This window comes from Mytilus edulis, chromosome 2 (assembly GCF_963676685.1).
Source record: "Mytilus edulis chromosome 2, xbMytEdul2.2, whole genome shotgun sequence".
Classification (NCBI taxonomy): Eukaryota; Metazoa; Mollusca; class Bivalvia; order Mytilida; family Mytilidae; genus Mytilus; species Mytilus edulis.
The window spans coordinates 22,983,099-23,004,500 of record NC_092345.1 but is presented as its reverse complement, the minus strand read 5'-3'; the positions used below and the strand labels follow the sequence as shown (position 1 = coordinate 23,004,500).

General features: G+C 32.2%; 1 protein-coding gene across 2 annotated transcripts in view; it reads right to left on the bottom strand.

Moving 5' to 3' along the window:
• Positions 1-21,402, bottom strand: part of LOC139511750 (uncharacterized) — a 79,011-nt gene that overhangs the window by 4,124 nt on the left and 53,485 nt on the right. The window contains exons 1-5 of one of the 2 annotated variants that reach the window (XM_071298797.1): positions 20,898-21,132; positions 10,920-12,125; positions 9,253-9,695; positions 6,941-6,995; positions 4,210-4,401 (exon numbers count right to left, since the gene is read on the bottom strand). The exons of the other annotated variant lie outside the window; for it this stretch is intronic. Coding sequence (XP_071154898.1) covers positions 4,210-4,401; positions 6,941-6,995; positions 9,253-9,695; positions 10,920-12,063 — 1,834 coding nt within the window. The 5' untranslated portion in view covers positions 12,064-12,125; positions 20,898-21,132. Of the gene's footprint in view, positions 1-4,209; positions 4,402-6,940; positions 6,996-9,252; positions 9,696-10,919; positions 12,126-20,897; positions 21,133-21,402 lie in introns of those variants that run through there. 2 annotated transcript variants of the gene reach the window in all.

Below are 21,402 nucleotides of genomic sequence, written 5' to 3'. Positions count from 1 at the left end.
CTTTATCATGTTTATCCTGTAACACTATAAATAACTAAAAGTCCACAAGAAGTGTGTTAATTACACAATGGTCACATGATAGTTGTAAATTAATTTCTAACATACCAAATTTTTGTGATCTGACAAATATTTAATATACTGACTTATTATTTATTGTTTTAGGTTGGGTTTTGGTGAAAAATTTTAAAAGCTTAATCTAAAACAAAACAACTTTCTAAGCATTCATAAATTGACACGCTCTCAATTTAAACTAGAGGCTCTAAAGAGACTGTGTCATTCACCTTGGTCTATGCATGCTACAAAATGTATGTGCATATCATAAACAAAGGACACAGATGGATTCATGGCAAAATTGTGTTTTGGTGATGGTGATGCATTTGTAGATCTTACTTTACTGAACAATTATCTCTATCTATAATGAACCTATGAATCTATCCTAGTAGTTAAAATATTTGTAAAATTTTACAAGATTTATAAAAATTATGAAAATTATTAAAAATTGACTATAAAGGGGTCAATTGACCATTTTGATCATTGAAATTATTTGTAGGTCTTACTTAGCTCTACATTATTGCAGTTTATCTCTATCTATAATAGAGATAAATACTGATGTTGTTTATCATCTTTACAACGTGTTTTATAGTTCTTTCATTTGTCTTTGTTCTATTATTAATATTACTTTTACTGTTGAATGGTTTCATGTGATTTCCGTTTCACGTGGCTCGGTACTTATACATCTTGCAATGTGTTTGTATCGACTTTCATTTTTTTGTGGTTTGTTTTGTATTTGCGACTTTTTGTATTTCTTTTGTTCTTATAACGTGACTCTGTACTTTAAAAGATCCCGTCAGTATGATATTGTTCTATTTATATGTCATTATGATATATTTCTATTATGAATTACAATATACATTGAACCACAAACGTCAAAATCATTCAATCGCGTAGTGGAATTAACTATTTTTGGATTCTTATAAATTCTATATATAACTTTTGGACTAGTTTAAATCTCGGTCTATTTCTTAAATTTATTCTCACATACTTTTGATTTTTTAACCCTGTATGCTAACATTCCCATGAAAATTTTTAAATTGTTTGTACGTACATTGAATGACAAATTTATATGACGTATAAAATTTTCTGACGTCAGACACTCAAATCAATAAATGTGTTCGTAGATAGTAGATGTTTTTGTGTTCTGTTAAATTGTTCCTTTTAAAATTGTTAAACGATGATGACTGATGTACCCATATTTTGACTATTATATTTATTGTGTCTGTTTATTTAACGCATCAATGTAAAAATATCTGAAATTGATGAGACTGTCATTAAAGTGAGAGGGTTAGCGCTATAGAACCAGGTTTAATCCACCATTTTCTACATTTGAAAATGCCTGTACCAAGTCAGGAATATGACAGTTTTTGTCCATTCGTTTTTGATGCGTTTTGTTATTTGATTTTGCCATGTGATTATGGACTTTCCCAATTGATCTTCCTCTAAGTTCAGTATTTTTGTGATTTTACTTTTTATAATATTCAAGATATCGATAATAACCAAAAGCTGCAAAATTTTCTCAAAATCACCAATTCAGGGGCAGCAACCCAACAAAAGGTTGCCTGATTGGTCTGGAAATTTCAGGGCAGATAGACCTTAACCTAACAAACAAATTTATCTTCGTCAGATTTGCTTTGGTTTCTGAGATTTTAACCAAATACTGCATTTTACCCTATGTACTATTTTTAGCCATGTCAGCCATCTTAGTTCGCCAGGCGGGGTCATTGGACACATTTTTTAAACTAAATACCCTAATGATAATTATGGACAAGTTTGGTTAAATTTGTCTTAGTAGTTTCAGAGGAGAAGATTTTAATAAGAGATTACAAAAATTGACGAAAAAATTAACAAAAGTTTAGTATAAGGCCAACTAAAATTAATTAGTAGATTTTCATCCAAAGTTTTGAAAAAAATGGGGCGGGTGGGAGGATTTTATTTTTTAAATTTTATTTAATATGAAACCTTCTTGCGACATGAACTTCATTTATATATGCAAGTGTTATAATTAGCTTATACCATGTACATGTGTAAACATGTATGAAGAATCATACATAATTTTTCAAATTCTTAAATAAATATCTCTGATTGGCAACGACTGTTCTATGCAATTGCTACTTTAGAAAGCTATTTCCAGTAAACAGTTAAATAATGGAGAAATTCTCTATTCAGTTGGACTCCTTTTTAAGCAATGGTTTGTAGTCCCCATAAAATTATGCAAATGCAATGGTATGCATCACAAGTATTATGAATGAAATGAGGACTCAAACAGTGTTGGTAATAGTAGGGTTGTCGCCTTTTAAGATTCTCAAGTTATGCAAGACTGAAGCAAATATAATTACAATGTAAAGCATGAAGTTGTTTAATGACTCTTTTAAGGGTATTTGGTGTTTTTGAACAAAAACAATAGCAATGGGTAAATCTAAGGGCTTTCTATAACACAATGTGTATGTTTGCCGACTCTTTGAACTCAATATACGGTCATAGATCTAACAGGTTCGTGCTTTTGTCAGTTTCTTTAATCCAGTTCTGTTTTTTTTCTACCAATGTGTTCCACGATTCTTGCGCTTTTGAAATCTTTCAGAGCCCAAATTCGCTGACAATAAGTCAATGTTTTATTAAAAAAACATCCACGGTTTTCTAATGACAGAAATTTCCAATTTGTAACATACCGCGATTTGCGTTCTTGGACACAGCGTTTTACTCATAACCCGAATATTTCATGCCCTTCTGGTAATCTATCTCTATTCTCCGTAGATGATATTGTCATCATTGAGCAGCAGAATTTGTGAACATAATCGTTTTAAAGTACTCGAAACAAGAAAGATGAAAACCGAAATTCGAAACAGGAAGTTCGAATAAAACGAAATTATCGACGGTTACCGGTAACGGAAAGGAACAAAATCCGGAAATCGTAAAATTTTCAAAATAAAAAAAATCGGGGCGGGACGATTTCAGAGGAGCGGGCGGGGATGAAAATCTATCAATTAATTTTAATTGGCCTAAAGGGCAATAACTTGTTAAGGGTTTAATGACCAAAATGGTCATGTTGACTTTTTTATAGATCTTACTTTACTGAACATCATTGCTGTTTACAGTTTATCTCTATCTATAATAATATTCAAGCTGCAAAATTTTCTTAAAATTACCAATTCAGGGGCAGCAACCCAACAACAGGTTGTCTGATTCATCTAAAAATTTCAGGGCAGATAGATCTTCATCTAATAAACATTTTCACCATGTCAGATTTGCTCTAGATACTTTAGTTTCAGAGATATAAGCCAAAAACGGCATTTTACCCCTATGTTCTAGTTTTAGCCATGGCAGCCATCTTGGTAGGTTTGCGGGGTCATCGGACACATTTTTTTAACTAGATACCCAAATGATTGTGGCTAAGTTTGGGTAAATTTGGTCTTTTGGGTAAACTTGACCTATCAGGTCAGGTGAGCTAAAAATGGGATTTCCAATTTTGGTTGTAAAATGAGTCAAAGTGATAGGGTCAGAAGAAAATGTCCATATTAAAACAAACTATTGGTACAGAAATTGCAGTTAAAAGCTTGAGCTTTTTATATTTAGAGATGGTATTCTCTTAGCACCTTATACCCTATCTATACCTCAGTCATACTTCAGACTTTGAATAACTACATGAACAAAACTTTACTTTGATCAAATAAACAGGGAATGTGTCCATGGGACACAGATGATGCTTGTATATCAGATAAAGAGATATTATATAAAGTTATAAAGAACATAACTGAAGAAAGTGACCCTACCCAAATTTGTACTTGATCTAAGTTTTGTGGTAATAAATATTGTGTATAAGTTTCATGAAATTTTGTTGATGCTAACTTAATTTAAAGAACGGAAACAAAAAAATGTATATTTTTTTCATTTGATAGGTGCATAACTCTAGAAAACTTAGTGACAATCCCAAAAATGCAAATTTGACATATTATTTGTGGTTATAAGCATTGTGTACAAGTTTCAGCACATTTGGTTGAGGCAAACTGAAGTAAGAGAATGAAAACCAACTTTGTGGCGTATGGATGTAAGGAGGGAGGTACGTACGTACAGACGGATATATGTGTAAAACATAATGCCCCTTTTGTAATCTTTTACTACTGCAATACAATACAAGTTGACATAACTTAAACTAACCCTTGAAAGTACTAACTCCCCATCTTGTTTGTCTCTTTGTACCTCTTGTTGTTTCAATATCCATCAAGGCATCTATTTCCCCGTCATTCATTACAGGAAATCTTATACCAAGGGGTTCCTGTCCACTTTTACTGGTCTCTGAATCCTCTGCTTCAGAATCAGAGAAGTTGTCCTCTAACAGACTGGTACAAGCTTTGAATAAAAGTAGCAAATAAATAGGTATATACTTATTTCCTTTCACAAGACATTTCAGTACATATACAAAAGTAAGCATATCTCTGGTTAACTCTCATGTGATCATTTTTTTTCAAAACTTTCAAAACATATGGCTAAAAACATGCAAAATAAAGGACAAACAAACAAAAACAACAGAAAAATAGAATCCCCCCCCCCCCCAAAAAAAATAAAAAATCTATATATAATAGAGAATAATGGACCAAAAATATATAGAATAGAGACTAATGGTGTAATAAATTAAAGAATATACATAGATATAAATGTAGACTCCCCATCTTCACCCTCATATTTAAAAAAAAAAAAAAAAAAAGGCAATTGTAATTTATTAAGTATGTACAAACAAGTTATGCTCTGCGATTCAAAATTATCTTGAAGTTGACGAGCATTTATCTGAAACATTAAAACAAAATAATCTGTTTATATAATAAGATTAAATGACTTTATTCAAAATGATGGTGTTAATGACAATTTTACAGACTGTCCAGTACCGGAAGATTATACACCTGATTTACCCTTGGAAAGAAATCAATTAGATCAAAAAAACAATTTACATTGGAATTTACTAGTAAATATCTGTAAGTCCTCTCAAATGAGAATTGTGAATGGAAGATTCCTTGGTGACTCACTTGGCTACTTTACATTTTATTATAGTAATGGTAAGAGCACAGTAGATTGTATGTTGACATCACAGAATTTATTTTATACCATCAATAACTTTATGGTAAAACCACCTTCTGATCTATCAGATCATTGTTTAATAGCGTTGAATATTTTTAATTATAAAAATTCTAAAGAAATAGATAAGGAAGAACTATGGTCCCTTCCTGGTACATTTAAATGGGCGGATCAAAGTAAGGACAAATTTATGTTGATGCTTTATTAGAAGAAAACAGTGTAGAAGACCTTCTATCTTTAAATAAACTAATTGATGATAATAATTTTAATGATATTGACTTCTTAGTGACCAAAACTAATGAAATCTATTTAGAGGCTGCAAAAAAATCAGTTTCTTTTAAAGCAAGTTTAAAAAAGTCCATAATGCAAAGACATACAAAAAAGGCAAAACCTAAAAAAAAGTATGGATGTCAAATGATTGCTTACTCCTTAGAAAAGAAGTTCGCTCCCTTGGAAATAGATTAGCTAAAGCCCCTAATAATAATGCATTAAGATTGACTTATTGCAACTGTAAAAGAGAGTACAATAAATTGAAAAATAAATTGAAAAAGGATTTTTTTCATTCCTTGATAAAACAAATAAATGAGATAAGCCCAAAGAACCCCAAAGAATTTTGGGGAAGCATTAATAATTATAATTTTGATAAAACTTGGTGACTTGGTTAAAAAAGCTTTAATACATGTCGTAACAAGAATGTGTCCAAAGTACACGGATGCCCCACTAGCACTATCATTTTCCATGTTCAATGGACCGTGAAATTGGATAAAAAATATAATTAGGCATTAAAATTAGAAATATAATATCATAGGGAACATTTGTACTAAGTTTCAAGTTGATTGGACTTCAACTTCATCAAAAACTACCTTGACCAAAAACTTTAACCTGAAACATGCACTTTCATTTTCTATGTTCAGTGGACCGTGAAATTGGGGTCAAAAGTTTAATTTGGCTTTAAAATTAAAAAGATCATATCATAAGAAACATGTGTACTAAGTTTCAAGTTGATTGGACTTCAACTTCATCAAAAACTACCTTGACCAAAAACTTTAACCTGAAACATGCACTTTCATTTTCTATGTTCAGTGGACCGTGAAATTGGGGTCAAAAGTTTAATTTGGCTTTAAAATTAGAAAGATCATATCATAAGGAACATTTGTACTAAGTTTCAAGTTGATTGGACTTCAACTTCATCAAAAACTACCTTGACCAAAAACTTTAACCTGAAGCGGGACAGACGGACGAACAGACGGACAGACCAACAGACGAACGGACGAACGGACACACAGACCAGAAAACATAATGCCCCTCTACTATCCTAGGTGGGGCATAAAAAATTACATCTTATTGTTTTTATTTTCTCTTTGCACATTCCCATGCAACTTTTTTTCATATTTTGTTCAATGAAACATGCCTTTCATAAGAAATGGGTATCAAGAGTTGTCTCCCATGCACCTCTAATTGTACTATTTTAGAATGTTTAATACACAATGTTCACTAATAAAACATTTGATTTTTCTCCCCTTTAAGACTGTTCAAGTTGTGGTTTTGAATATTTGTAAGCTAACAGTTCATGGGATAACAAATAAACAAAGTTAAATCAATCCATATTAGGAACACATACATGTAAAATTGCTTATCCCATTGCTTAAACTTAGAGACTATACTCCTGGTCCAATGCATAACTAAAGTTTGTTCTTTACATAAAAGTACACAAAATATGAAATTATCAATGTTGAAAACAAAATATGCTAGTATTTAACCAGACCTTTGGCAGAATCATAAAAGTACCCTGTCAACTACATGTAATTATTGTTTTTACCTTTTTCTTCTGAGTGGGGACTGTTGTATGTAATCAGATCTGTTTGCAAAGGAACCTGAAATAAAATATCAATATATATAAATAATACTTTTAATTCCAGCATTACAACTTAATAGGAAATTATATGCAATATTTAAGGAGGAGAAATAACAATTTATATTTTGTGACCATGTTAAGAAATAGAACAGCTTACATACAAAGGCAAATTGTATTATTAAAATATAATCTTTATACAATATGTACTGCTTTCATTGAGAGGTATTATGCAGTTTAGAATTTTTATAAAAATGTTATCATATTATAAAAGACAGGGTGAAAAATGTTACACATTTTTCTCACTGGAACTCATATTTTACATCTATCATGTCTATCACATGAGAGATGGAGAGATGGCGGTTTTGATATTTTTTTAAATAGAGTTGTTTCGATTATTTATTTTTTAATTCCCATTATACATTTATTGAAATTAATTTGGGAAAATATTTTTACTCTTTATAATCATGTTAAGTGATTAGATTATGATATATATATACATGATATACCGGTATATATATATATATATTTAAAAGGGCATAAATGAAAAAACATAGAATTAGTCCCTCATTGTCCTATCATCACTTGTTTCCAGTAACTCCGGCTTTAGTACTGGCTTTACAGTTTGAATGTTTTTTAAAATACCAGTTTAAATTACAGGGCTCCATTCATTGGGGATGGATGTATAAGTACGTAGCCACGTTCAATTATTTTACCTCATTAGAAAAAACTTATTTTTCTAATCATTATTAGACTGCTATTCGTTTGGGAGGCTTAAATATGTAGTTTCTTTTGCAATTGCCCAATGCAGTTATAACATCTAAACTGTCACAACCTTTGGAAATTTGGAGTTGTGCCAGTTCACATCGAAAATAACTTTTTCATTTGGCATATCTTTGTAATCTTTGCGCCGTGTTTGGAAATTTAAAAATTGTATCAGCGTCTGTGGTGTTCGCTTAAATTGAATAAATTTCAAGATTTAGAAAAAGTTTCTCAGTTTGAATATATTTACATGATTCATTTGACATCGTGCTTTTATTGTAGAAGGATATCTGTTATCCAAAATATCTAAAAAAAAAATTTTGTTCATTTTATAGTTATTTAATGGTGATGTTGTACCCTTTTTGACTTGTTATATATCATATTTTGTAGTGTACAGAATCATATTACATGATCCATCGCCCTGTAAGATTGATCGTTGAATATTTATTCAGTCATTTTATATATTTAAAATACATGCACACATTTAACATGTTTAAAAAAAACAATGACAAACATAAATAGATTTTGATTACATTGTTCAAAAAGATTTTTGAAGCTCCTACATGTTAGAGGTTGTTGTTGATTGTGCAGATAATATCATAATAGTATGGGTAGTTTGAAGTAAAGGTTGGCAGTCTTTTTTTTCAACACTGAGAAGTTTTTGTAATTTGGAAAGGTAATTTTGAAATCAGAATTGTGTGGCTTCAACTATTGTGCTCAGTTCCAAACGTCAGATGGATTTATAAAGATTTGTAATTCACAAATTCAGTGATATGTCTACTCTTATCTTTCATTTCGAAGCTGCCATAAATTTCTATGATATAGACAGTGGCGGATCCACTGACTCCCTAAGAAGGGGCCACCCTGGTCATGCTTTAGTGATTCCCTATATAATCAACCAATTTTTTTCCAGAAAAGGAGGGGGGAGCCCCTGCCCCCTCTAAATCTGCCTCTTATAGAAGATAATTGCAATGGGAAGGAAATATTTATAATTAAATTTTTAATTTAAAAATTTTGTAACAAAATATAGAATTTTTTTGAAATAGATATTATAAATATAAGTGTGATAATATATATATATCTTTGATTTAGTCACAACAATTATAAACTATTATGATTTATTTATATACCGGTGCATCTTGATATATATTAAAGGCCTGTGCTGTTTTGTTTTAAAACCTTAGTCTGTTTTTTAGTGTTCAAGTTTTGGTACAACAATGTCCAAACTTTCAAGGCATAATTATTTTCTATATTAGCATACTATATTTTCATTCTTTTCCAATCGATCATAGACATGAATTCAAATCGTCATACATTTATTAAGAGTTTGTAACTTATTTTTGCTTAGTATTTTGATTTTCCGTATCACCTGACATTGACCATGTGTTGACTGATTAAAAAATTCAACAAATATGTGCATATTCCTTAATGGCCATTCTTACAAGTAGTCTCTATCTTTATGACAAACTTCAAATAGATTTGTTATCTACTGCATACATGCAATATTTAGCACTTACTGAAATACATTTCTTGATATACTGATGGTCATCTTCTGGTGACTTTCTTTTGTGGCCAACTTTAGATTCTGCACTGCTTGATGTATGTTTATTTTCATCATGTTCATGGCTACCAAACTGTTTTAAATTGGGAAATCTCACAATCAGTGGAGAATTCTCATCTTGTAGATCTTTACCAGATGTCTGACTTGTATCATAATCTGTATCAACTGGTTCTACTTTCACTTTAATTGTCCCTTCACTATCAATACTTTCACATGTATTTGAGTGGAAACTGATATTTTCCTCCACTAGCTGGTTTTCTATTTTAACTGGTACCTGTATAACTTTCAATGAGTCTCCTTCTTTACACACCATCATTACTGGTATTGGTTGAATAGAAGTATTAATTGTGTCTGTTGGGTTTTCTTGTTCTGTTGTTTGTTGGTTTTTCTTTGTCTTATCTGAAATTAAAAGTTTCACTTATTTCTTTAATCTTTCTAGTTCTTCTGAATAAAATTGAGAATAAAAATGGGGAATATGTCAATGAGACAACAACCCGACCATAGAGCAGAAAACAACAGAAGGTCACCAACAGGTCTTCAATGCAGTGTGAAATTCCAGCACCCGGAGGTGTCCTTCAGCTGGCCCCTAAACAAAAATATATACTAGTTCAGTGATAATGAATGCCATACTAAACTCCAAATTGTACACATGAAACTAAAATTAAAAATAATAAAAGACTAACAAAGGCCAGAGGCTCCTGACTTGGGACAAGCACAAAAATGTGGCGGGGTTAAACAGGTTGATGAGATCTCAACCCTCCCCTATACCTCCATTGACCTCTAGCCAATGCAGAAAAGTAAACGCATAACAATACGCACATTAAAATTCAGTCCAAGAGAAATCCAATCTGATGTCAGAAAATGTAACCAAAGAAAATTTACAAACAAAATGACAATAATACATAAATAACAACAGACTACTAGCAGTTAACTGACATGCCAGCTCCAGACTTCAATTAAACTGATTGAAAGATTATGTCTTCATCATATGAATATTAGGCACAATCCTTCCAGTGAGGGGTTTAGTATCATATGATACCATCATAATATATATGAGAAGAACATAACCTGTGTCATGACTATATATATGACTATGTAGAAGTCAACAGGAACTACTGCGTGGAAATTGTTTTTCATATATAAAATTATAAAAATAAGTATCATAATGCACTAACAAAGACAAATGAGTGATACTCAAGTACGTATACTCCAATGAAAAATTCAACGAACGGATATTTTAAGTTTAAAAAAATTATAGCAGTATAGCATGTTTGTATTCATAATTTCTGCATTATTGAAATTTTTAAATCATACTGTTTATAATTGTTTTCCGTTTTGTATTGTGTTTGAGCTTTGATTTTGCCATTTGGTTGGGAACTTTCTGTTTTGAATTTTTTCTTAATCTTGGTATTTTTGTGATCTTATTTTTTGTGAAAGTGATAATCTGTATAAATATGTTTAGTATATATGTTTAATGTGTACATATACTAATATATATATGATAGCTAAATTAGAAAATTTATGACACAAATTAGTTCTAAATCATATAATCATCTTATTTAACTCTTAATGATACCAAATTTGTGAATGAATTGATGTTGCTGTGAGTTATATAATATTTACTTGTACTTTCTTTCACTACTGATTCTTTATAACAGGGAAGATTCTCTTTTGTCATACAACTAAGATTTTCAATACAAATGTAACTACTGGATGATGGGTCTTTCTGAGGAGACTCTGACTTGATGCCTAATGCAGCTTTAGTCTTCTCTTTTTCAATATTTTGTAAACTATCGGAATAGAGGTTTTTTTTAGGTAGATTTTCCTTTCTTGGCCATTTAGAAATCTCAGTGCCTTTGAATTTAACAGTTTTATTAGGCTGCGAACAACTAATCAACCATTCACCACTTGAAGATCGACCAATCAAAAGCTTCCCAGGCGGTAGGGTTAAAAAATGTTCCCCGCAATAGTCATTTCTTTTCTTCATTAAATTGTCAACCACATCTTGATTCTGAATTATTATATCCTGTTTAATATTGTCAGGGGCCGATAGTAACGAACACTCTTTCTTCGTCAATCCATATAAATTTTCATCTTTTTCCTTAACGGTCAGATCATTGCGATAACAATGTTGTCTTATTTTAAACTGAAAGTCCTCACTAGTTAGGCTATGTTTTAACTCCTCAAGTAAAGTGTCATTTGCTGGACAAATTATAATATCTATATCAGACAATGGCTGTTTATATTTGAATTGCTGACCTTCTAAAAGGCCATGTTCATCTATAACAGTATGAGTAGTACTTTTTGTTGAGTCCGTGAAAGTGTGAAGTAAAGGTAGTCTTATTTCCATGAATTCAAATGTAGGATGAGTCATAACAAGTGATATTGGAAAATTAAAGGGAGGTAATTCAGATGTCATTTTATTACAAATCCCTGATACAGCTTTTGATTGCTTTCTTATTTTATTGTATAAAAGTTTTGATGAATAAGAAAACTGATTTTTAGTTTTAAAACTGTTTTTAAAATGATTCACATTTGGACTGTTTGCCATTTTTGTAGATAAAAAACCTGCAGACCCAGTTTGTGGTATATGAGAATTGAACACACATCCAGTGTCGGAGTCATTCAAACTGTCAGGTGTCCCATCATTACATGGTGTAATATACATTTCAAATCTATTATCATCGTCCATTTCACTGTTGTTATCCTGATTCCTCAAATTAACACAAATGTTCTCACAAGACAAATCTAGTTCACTGGTTTCCATATTTCTAATAAATGGTATCCTTCAGCTTCTTTCTGTGTATTACATAATGTAAGGTTATCTCACTGAAATAAAATTAAAGCATAAAAGTATAAAAGTTACATATATATTTACTTGAAAATCACCAATAATTGTAAGTTCTCCTGACATTTTAAGTTTTCTTACTGTAATCTCATGACTTCTTATAGCTAATAAATCATTTTTTGTTATAAAATACCATGACGAACTTGATAGATTATTTCGCTTATACATTGCAGAACTAACTTTTGTATATCATTCAATGAGATTTTTTCTTATATTTGCAATATCAAATTTAAGTTGTATAAAAACACAAAAAGTGTTTTGTTTGAAATATTACAAGGTTTGTGTTTTGTTTGAAATATTACAAAGTTTAAAACACAAACATAATATATTTTGTACAGTTGACAATATGTAAAAACAAGAGGCTGTCACAACGACAGCAAACCGGATTTATTAATATTTATTTGTGTCCTGGCAATATCACAAGAACCATTACTGATGAATGGTGAAAGTGAAAATCGTCAATATCAAATTTGACCTCCATTTTGTCATCAGTATCAACATATTAAAATTTGAAAAGCTTAGATTGAATGGTTCATGAGTAAATGCAACAACGTGAATGGAAACACCATTTTACAATCTTTCAAGAACCATAACGCCTGAAGGGTAAAAGTCACAATCGTCATTATTGAACTTGAGCTCTATTTTGTCATCAGTAACAACATATAAATATTTCAAAAGCTTTGGTTGAATGGTTCATGAGTAAATGCACGGACAACATTTGATTGCCGCCCGTCCGACCGACCGCCCGCCGTACATCCCCTAATCAATAACCGACATATTTGTCACAAAAATCCGGTTAAAAATTGTGGAAGTGTCTACTAAAAATGTTTTTTAAATTCTGGAAGGAAGAACGGAAAATTTAAACTATCCAGGATTGGCTCCAACACTAGGAACCCCCCTCCCCGCTTTTCCCCGATTTTGACACTACTATCAAAGCTGGTTTTAATCATAACCTATTAAGTTTTGTTTTAGAAAGAGATTTCAAAAGTTACATTTTGAAACAAGAAGTTGATAAGTCACTTTAACAAATTAATAACAATGAAAATTAACACTAATTTAATATTTCAGGTTCTCTAATTCTTTGTCAATTTATCCCTTTCTACATCCATTGTATAAAAAAAAATTAATCAACCTGTGGTTTGTTTGATCTCAGTACTTCATTGGTTAAAATCCGATTATGACGTCGAATGTTCTTGCTTTCCTCTGAAATTCCTATTGTGCAGCATGAAAAAAGGCGACCATGCCTGATGACGTCACATACAAAAGAACACATCTTTTGCAGATCATTCGAAAAGAAGGAATAAGTTTGACTGCATAATGTTAGAAAATCATTAGAGAAACAGATTCTACCACCAAATCTCGAGTAATACGATATTTATCCACTCTCGACAGTTAAATTTTAAATATTTAAAACGCTCGGTCAAGCCTCGCGTTCTAAAATTGAAAATTTAACTGTCTCGAGTGGATAAATATCGTATTACACTCAATGCAGTGGTAGAATCTATATTTAACATGTTTAATATATGGTGATAATATAATGTATTAGTTCATTTTTCATGTTTTTATTTGTGTTAGCTGGTAAATCAGATTTAGAACTCTCAGTCAGAAAAGTAAATTATTATTTATCATGTTTATTCTCCCTGTAAAAAATATTGACTATTCAATTAATATCATTATAATGAAAATGTAAGGATAATCCCTCCCAGATTATCATATAGGTTTAAACATTTTCATTCTCCTTTGAAATGAGCGGTAGCTATATATATAGAAGGACATTTAAATACTTTTATAAAATAATGTACTTTTTTAAAATATTGACATTAAAATAAAGTAGATTGCAATTTATGAGGGTAAAGATTAATGATTTTTATCCTGATTTATAGAAATATAATTTTACAGTCTTTAAATTTCTATGAGGCAAATGTCAACAAACTTCTAATATATTCATCAAATGTTATTTTAAAAAATTTATCTAATCATGCTCATTGTAATTAAGACCAAAGCAAAACAGGCTTTAACACTTATAAATTTATCAATTAATTTGTACTTCACAAACACCATTGCTTTGAATCAGTTTATTTTAACTCCAAACCCTATTAATATCACTTTCATATTAAATTTGATCTAATATAGAATTGAATGACAGTTGACCTTATTATACGTCAACATCTTCTTATTTATATATAAACCCATTTTTTCCTGATTTTTTTATTACAAGTAAAGTTTCTTTAAAATATTGTGATTTTTATATTATATACATGTACATAAAGATGTAACAGCATCAGCACTGGGCATTGTTAGAAAAAAAGCCTCTGACATAGTATTTACTGGGATGGCATTGTAGTTCAAAATAAATTGACAAAGTTAAATTTGCCTTTTGTTTTCCAGCAGTACAGTGTACTTCATTTCTACAACAATAACTAGGATAGAGTTATTTCCCTTTTAAATAATTAGGGCCACTATATTGTTAAAGAAGGTACTAGTTCATTGTACTGTTTTCTACAAGCAATTTTGCTCTGTTGGGAATTATTTTGGCTCTGTCATTTTTGTTTTTATTGAAACTGCCATTCATCTTTATGAATATAGTACGTGGGGGACCAGGCAATCTTTGTTATATATCTTCATTAATATGAGGCAGGCATTACCTGTGAATGGGGACGAAGTTTGTATGAATTTTTTTTTTTGTTACTTAAATATTTGTTAACTAGAGGCTCTAAAGAGCCTGTGTCGCTCACCTTGGTCTATGTGCATATTAAACAAAGGACACAAATGGATTCATGACAAAATTGTATTTTGGTGATGGTGATGTGTTTGAAGTTCTTACTTTACTGAACGATTTTGCTTCTTACAATTATATCTATAATGAACTTTGCCCATTAGTAACAGAGAACTATATTTGGTAAAAATTTACATAAATTTACCAAATTAATGAAAATTGTTAAAAATTGACTATAAAGGGCAATAACTCCTTAAGGGGTCAATTGATCATTTAGGTCATGTTGACTTATTTGTAGATCTTACTTTGCTGAACATTATTGCTGTTTACAGTTTATCGCTATCTATAATAGTATTCAAGATAACCAAAAACGGCAAAATTTCTTTAAAAATTACCAATTGGAGGGCAGCAACCCAACAACCAGTTGTCCAATTCATCAGAAAAATTCAGGGCAGATAGATATTGACTTGATTAACAATTAAACTTCTTGTCAGATTTGCTCTAGATGCTTTGGTTTCATAGTTATAAGCCAAAAACTGCATTTTACCCCTATGTTCTATTTTTAGCCGTGGCGGCCATCTTGTTTGAATGGCCAGGTCATCGGACACATTTTTCAAACTAGATACCCCAAAGATGATTGTGGCCTAGTAGTTTCAGTGGAGATTTTGTAAAAGATTACTTAGATTTATGAAAAATGGTTAAAGATTGACTATAAAGGGCAATAACTCCTAAAGGGGTCAACTGACCATTTTGGTCATGTTGACTTATTTGTAGATCTTCCTTTGCTGAACATTATTGCTGTTTACAATTCATCTCTATCTATAATAATATTCAAGATAATAACCAAAAACAGCAAAATTTCCTCAAAATTACCAATTCAGGGGCAGCAACCCAACTGATTGACCGATTCATCTGAAAATTTCAGGGCAGATAGATCTTTACCTGATAAACATTTTTATGCCATGTCAGATTTCCTCAAAATGCTTTGGTTTTTGAGTTATAAGCCAAAAACTGCATTTTACCCCTATGTTCTATTTTTAGCGGTGGGGGCCATCTTGGTTGGTTGACCAGGTCACGCCACACATTTTTTAAACTAGATACCCCAAAGATGATTGTGGCCAAGTTTGGATTAATTTGGCCCAGTAGTTTCAGAGGAGAAGATTTTTGTAAAAGATTACTTTAATTTACGAAAAATGGTTAAAAATTGACTATAAAGGGCAATAACTCCTAAACGGGTCAACTGACCATTTTGGTCATGTTGACTTATTTGTAGATCTTACTTTGCTGAACATTATTGCTGTTTACAGTTTATCTCTATCTATAATAATATTCAAGATAATAACCAAAAACAGCAAAATTTCCTCAAAATTACCAATTCAGGGGCAGCAACCCAACTGATTGACCGATTCATCTGAAAATTTCAGGGCAGATAGATCTTGACCTGATAAACATTTTTATGCAATGTCAGATTTCCTCAAAATGCTTTGGTTTTTGAGTTATAAGCCAAAAACTGCATTTTACCCCTATGTTCTATTTTTAGCGGTGGGGGCCATCTTGGTTGGTTGACCAGGTCACGCCACACATTTTTTAAACTAGATACCCCAAAGATGATTGTGGCCAAGTTTGGATTAATTTGGCCCAGTAGTTTCAGAGGAGAAGATTTTTGTAAAAGATTACTTTAATTTACGAAAAATGGTTAAAAATTGACTATAAAGGGCAATAACTCCTAAACGGGTCAACTGACCATTTTGGTCATGTTGACTTATTTGTAGATCTTACTTTGCTGAACATTATTGCTGTTTACAGTTTATCTCTATCTATAATAATATTCAAGATAATAACCAAAAACAGCAAAATTTCCTCAAAATTACCAATTCAGGGGCAGCAACCCAACAACCGATTGATCGATTCATCTGAAAATTTCAGGGCAGATAGATCTTGACCTGATAAACATTTTTATCCCACGTCAGATTTCCTCAAAATGCTTTGGTTTTTGAGTTATAAGCCAAAAACTTCATTTTACCCCTTTGTTCTATTTTTAGCCGTGGCGGCCATCTTGGTTGGTTGACCAGGTCAAGCCACACATTTTTTAAACTAGATACCCCAAAGATGATTGTGGCCAAGTTTGGATTCATTTGGCCCAGTAGTTTCAGAGTAGAAGATTTTTGTAAAAGATTACTTTAATTAACGAAAAATGGTTAAAAATTGACTATAAAGGGCAATAACTCCTAAACGGGTCAACTGACCATTTTGGTCATGTTGACTTATTTGTAGATCTTACTTTGCTGAACATTATTGCAGTTTACAGTTTATCTCTATCTATAATAATATTCAAGATAATAACCAAAAACAGCAAAATTTCCTCAAAATTACCAATTCAGGGGCAGCAACCCAACAACCGATAGACCGATTCTTCTGAAAATTTCAGGGGAGATAGATCTTGACCTGATAAACATTTTTACCCCATGTCAGATTTGCTCTAAATGCTTTGGTTTTTGAGTTATAAGCCAAAAACTGCATTTTACCCCTATGTTCTATTTTTAGCCGTGGCGGCCATCTTGGTCGGTTGACCGGGTCACGCCACACATTTTTTAAACTAGATACCCCAATGATGATTGTGGCCAAGTTTGGTTTGATTTGGCCCAGTAGTTTCAGAGGAGAAGATTTTTGTAAAAGTTAACGACGACGGACGACGGACGACGACGGACGACGACGACAGACGCCGGACGCCAAGTGATGAGAAAAGCTCACTTGGCCCTTCGGGCCAGGTGAGCTAAAAAAAGAAACGGAAATACCGTAACGTTTTCGATTTTGGTTCTGTTATTAGGGATGTTACTTGTGAGGTTATTTAAGTTATGATGTCAAGTTCAATGTAACGAAACAAAGAAACGCAATGCATCAGGTAACGGTAACCGTAATGTAAATTAATATCAAAGACAAAGAATTATTAAAAATGAAAAAATTGGTATTGTGTTCCTTAACATGCTTAAGTTCCTATATTTTACTAGACTACTCAAAGTCTCATGGCAATGAGACCGGAAGAAGGAAGTTGATTTCTGCGTTCTGCGCAAATGCGGGAATTAAAAAAATGACATAAAAAAGTTTGAACAATTTTGAGTTCATTAGTACATTGTACAATAAAAATTTCAGGAAATTTTCCTGATTTTTTTTTTTTTTAATTTTTCTACTGGCAATGAGACCGGAAGAAGGAAGTTGATTTCTGCGTTCTGCGCAAATGCGGGAATTAAAAAAACGACATAAAAAAGTTTGAACAATTTTGAGTTCATTAGTGCATTGTACAATAAAAATTTCAGGAAATTTTCCTGATTTTTTTTTTTTTTTAATTTTTCTAATAGGGGACTTCGTCCCCATATTATTCCTTATAAAAACATTTTTTTTATTTGGGCCGGATCAACTTTAGATATGGGGCCGGATTGATGTGGGCCGGATAGATGTGGGCCGGATAGATGTGGGCCGGATCGACATGGAAGCCAAGAAAACTAATTTACACATGTAGCAACTAGAAAAAAAAATTAACATCAAGATCAGTCAGGTATACTGACAAACAATGACATGAATGAGCCACATAGACGATAAGAAATTGTTAGTGTTTGTGTGTATATGATTACATAAGGCACCAACAGATCTTGTTTTGCAATAATCTTCATTTTGTTTCGGTACCACTCATGGTAGTCCGAGATTACTATGAAGCCCAACGGCTGTTTTGTTGTGTAAACAACATCTGTAATAAAGCCAACAGCACACTAGGTTTTCTTCGAAGGAATCTTAACATCAGTTCCACCTCAGTAAAGGAACAGGCATATAAATCTTTAGTCAGACCATCGCTAGAATATGCCTGTTCAGTTTGGGACCCTTACTTTACTGAGGATATTAACAAGATAGAAAAAGTACAAAGAAGGGCTGCTAGATATGTCACTAACCGACACAGAAACACCTCTAGCCTTCGTGACATGCTAGATCATTTACAATGGAGAGACCTGGCACACAGAAGAACCAATGCACGCCTGGTCATGTTCTATAAAATCTCATATCACCTCATTGCTATCACAAAAACAGACAGATTAATTCAACCGCTCAGACAGTCCAGGAACATGCACACACTCTCATACCAAATTCCATCCTGCCGAACACAAATAAGACAACAATCATTTTTCCCACGCACAATTAAAATCTGGAACAGCCTTCCCCCGAGTATTGTGATGAGCGACTCTATAGAGTCGTTCAAAGTAGCCGTCTCAAACTACACCTACAGCCCGTAAATTCATCATGTGTAAATAGTTTTATCTTAATATTTAAAAATAATAAATTAAAAATATGCACTACCACTATGTAAAAATTTTTTGTTTTTTGTTTACTATCACAAATTTGTTATATTTCACTGTATATATATATATCTTCACAAAGCAATGCGCAGTACAAGTGACGTAAACTTCAACGTGTTGAAGGCATTCATTATATATAGTAGAAGAAGTAGAAGTGTAGTCCGAGATTCTTCTTCTTCTTCTTCCAGGTAAGGAACTTGATTCATTGCTGAATGTTAATGGTTCCGCGCGAAAACTTTACGCAGTGTCGGGCAACACAGAAAGATTTCTCTTGGCTATTTACAAATTACATTTAAAACGTTTGCAAAAAATATACAATTAAAATTATTTACAACTGGTTTTCCTACTTCCTTTCAGAGCATGCCTTCAGGGCAGCTCTGAATCCTTCAACGGTATTGGTCGCTGTAACTGTTGTTGGTAGGTTGTTCAAGTCCCTGATTGTCCTCGGGAAGAAAGATTGGCCGTAGGTATCTGTACTTGTTCTTTTTTGGAAGAAGCGGTTTTTACCTCTGGTCCGGTTATCATTCGGGGTCAAATATTGGTGACGGTCTATATCTATAAGTTCATGCTGGATCTTGAATAGCATGCATAATCTATTTGTTTTCCTCCGTTCTTCGAGGCTTTCCCACTTTAGATTTTTTACCATATTTGTGACACAGCCAGGTGTTCGGTCTGTGTAGTTGTTATTCACAAATCGTGCAGCTCTTTTCTGTACTTGTTCAATTGCCTTGATTTTTTTTTGGCCGGTTGGGTCCCATATGTAAGATTACTCTGGAATCCGGGTCCGTTCGCGCCCATTCACGTTCGCACCCACTCATGTTCGCTCCCTTTCACTTTCGCACCCTACATGTTCGCACCCAAAGTCCGTTCGCACCCTACATGTTCGCGCCCAATTTCAACTTTGTAATCAAGTAGTATTCTTATAAATATTATTGTTTTCATTGTCTCAAAATAAAGTGATACAGCATTTTTTTGTGTTGACTAAATCTTAATCATGTTTTGAATAGTGTATTGTTAAAAAAAAAATATTCCTTTCTAAATAAAGTGGGATTCTGTCAACGTTTTATTTTGTGTTGAATAACTCTTTATCATGTTTTGGTTAGTGTATTACTATAACTTTGTTTCGTTGACTTGTTTCAAAATGAAGTGAGATTCTGACTACGTTTTTTTTTTAGTCTTGAATAAATTTTATCATGTTTTGGTTATAATAGTGTATTGCTATATTTTATTGTTTCATTGTTTCAGATCAAAGGGACTAAGCTGTTAAAAACAATTATCTTTTGTGTTTTTCATTTATAATCTTCAATCTTTTACTCATACCAAGCTATAAATACATTCAGTATTTACACGAAAGCAATTAGAAACAACAATGATGATTTTCCAATTATTCAACTGGAATTTGAATTAAAATTGGGCGCGAATGTGTAGAGTGCGAACGGACCTTGGGTGCGAACGTGCGAGGTGCGAACGTGTAGGGTGCGAAAGTATATTGGGCGCGAACGGACCTGATACCGATTACCCTGTTTTGCCAGGCGCTGTAAATTGTCTCTGACTACACTTAAACTCACTTATGGCTTTTTCAAACTGCTCCACACTAAACAGGACAACTAACCGAGCACAGTTACCAACGGTTAGATTTATAGCGAATCTTAATGTATAAGATGATAAAATTTTCAAAACAAAATCTTTTATACCTGTGTGTCGGTCTTGTTTACTGGTTTTATGGACCCTTTTTTTTGCTGAATTTTCATTTTACAAAAAATGGGGTATTCTAAGATTTAAATAAAGCTGTTGTAGCCTTGGACAGAAGTTATTTCAAACCGAAGGAACATATAATTCGTTCTTATTCTTCCGATTCGATCGTCTGTCTCATTAAATATTTATTTGACCTTTTCTACCTTCACAAAAAAGAAAATCCCCCCAAAGACCAATATTACATTTCACAAATGATAGAAGACGACGTCCATTATTTCGTTAGTTTCTATTTCACTGATCAATACGAGAAAGATATATGTGTTACTGTCTTAGATTTTTCCCCTATACATGTATACCTTTATATAATACTGTGTTATATTAAGGATGTACATATGTGATCTACGGTAAAATTAAATAAATTAAGAAATCAAAATTGATACTTGAAGCCGGAAGAGTATTAGTTAAGGATCAAAATAAGCTAATGTTTACCTTGTTGAATTGCAC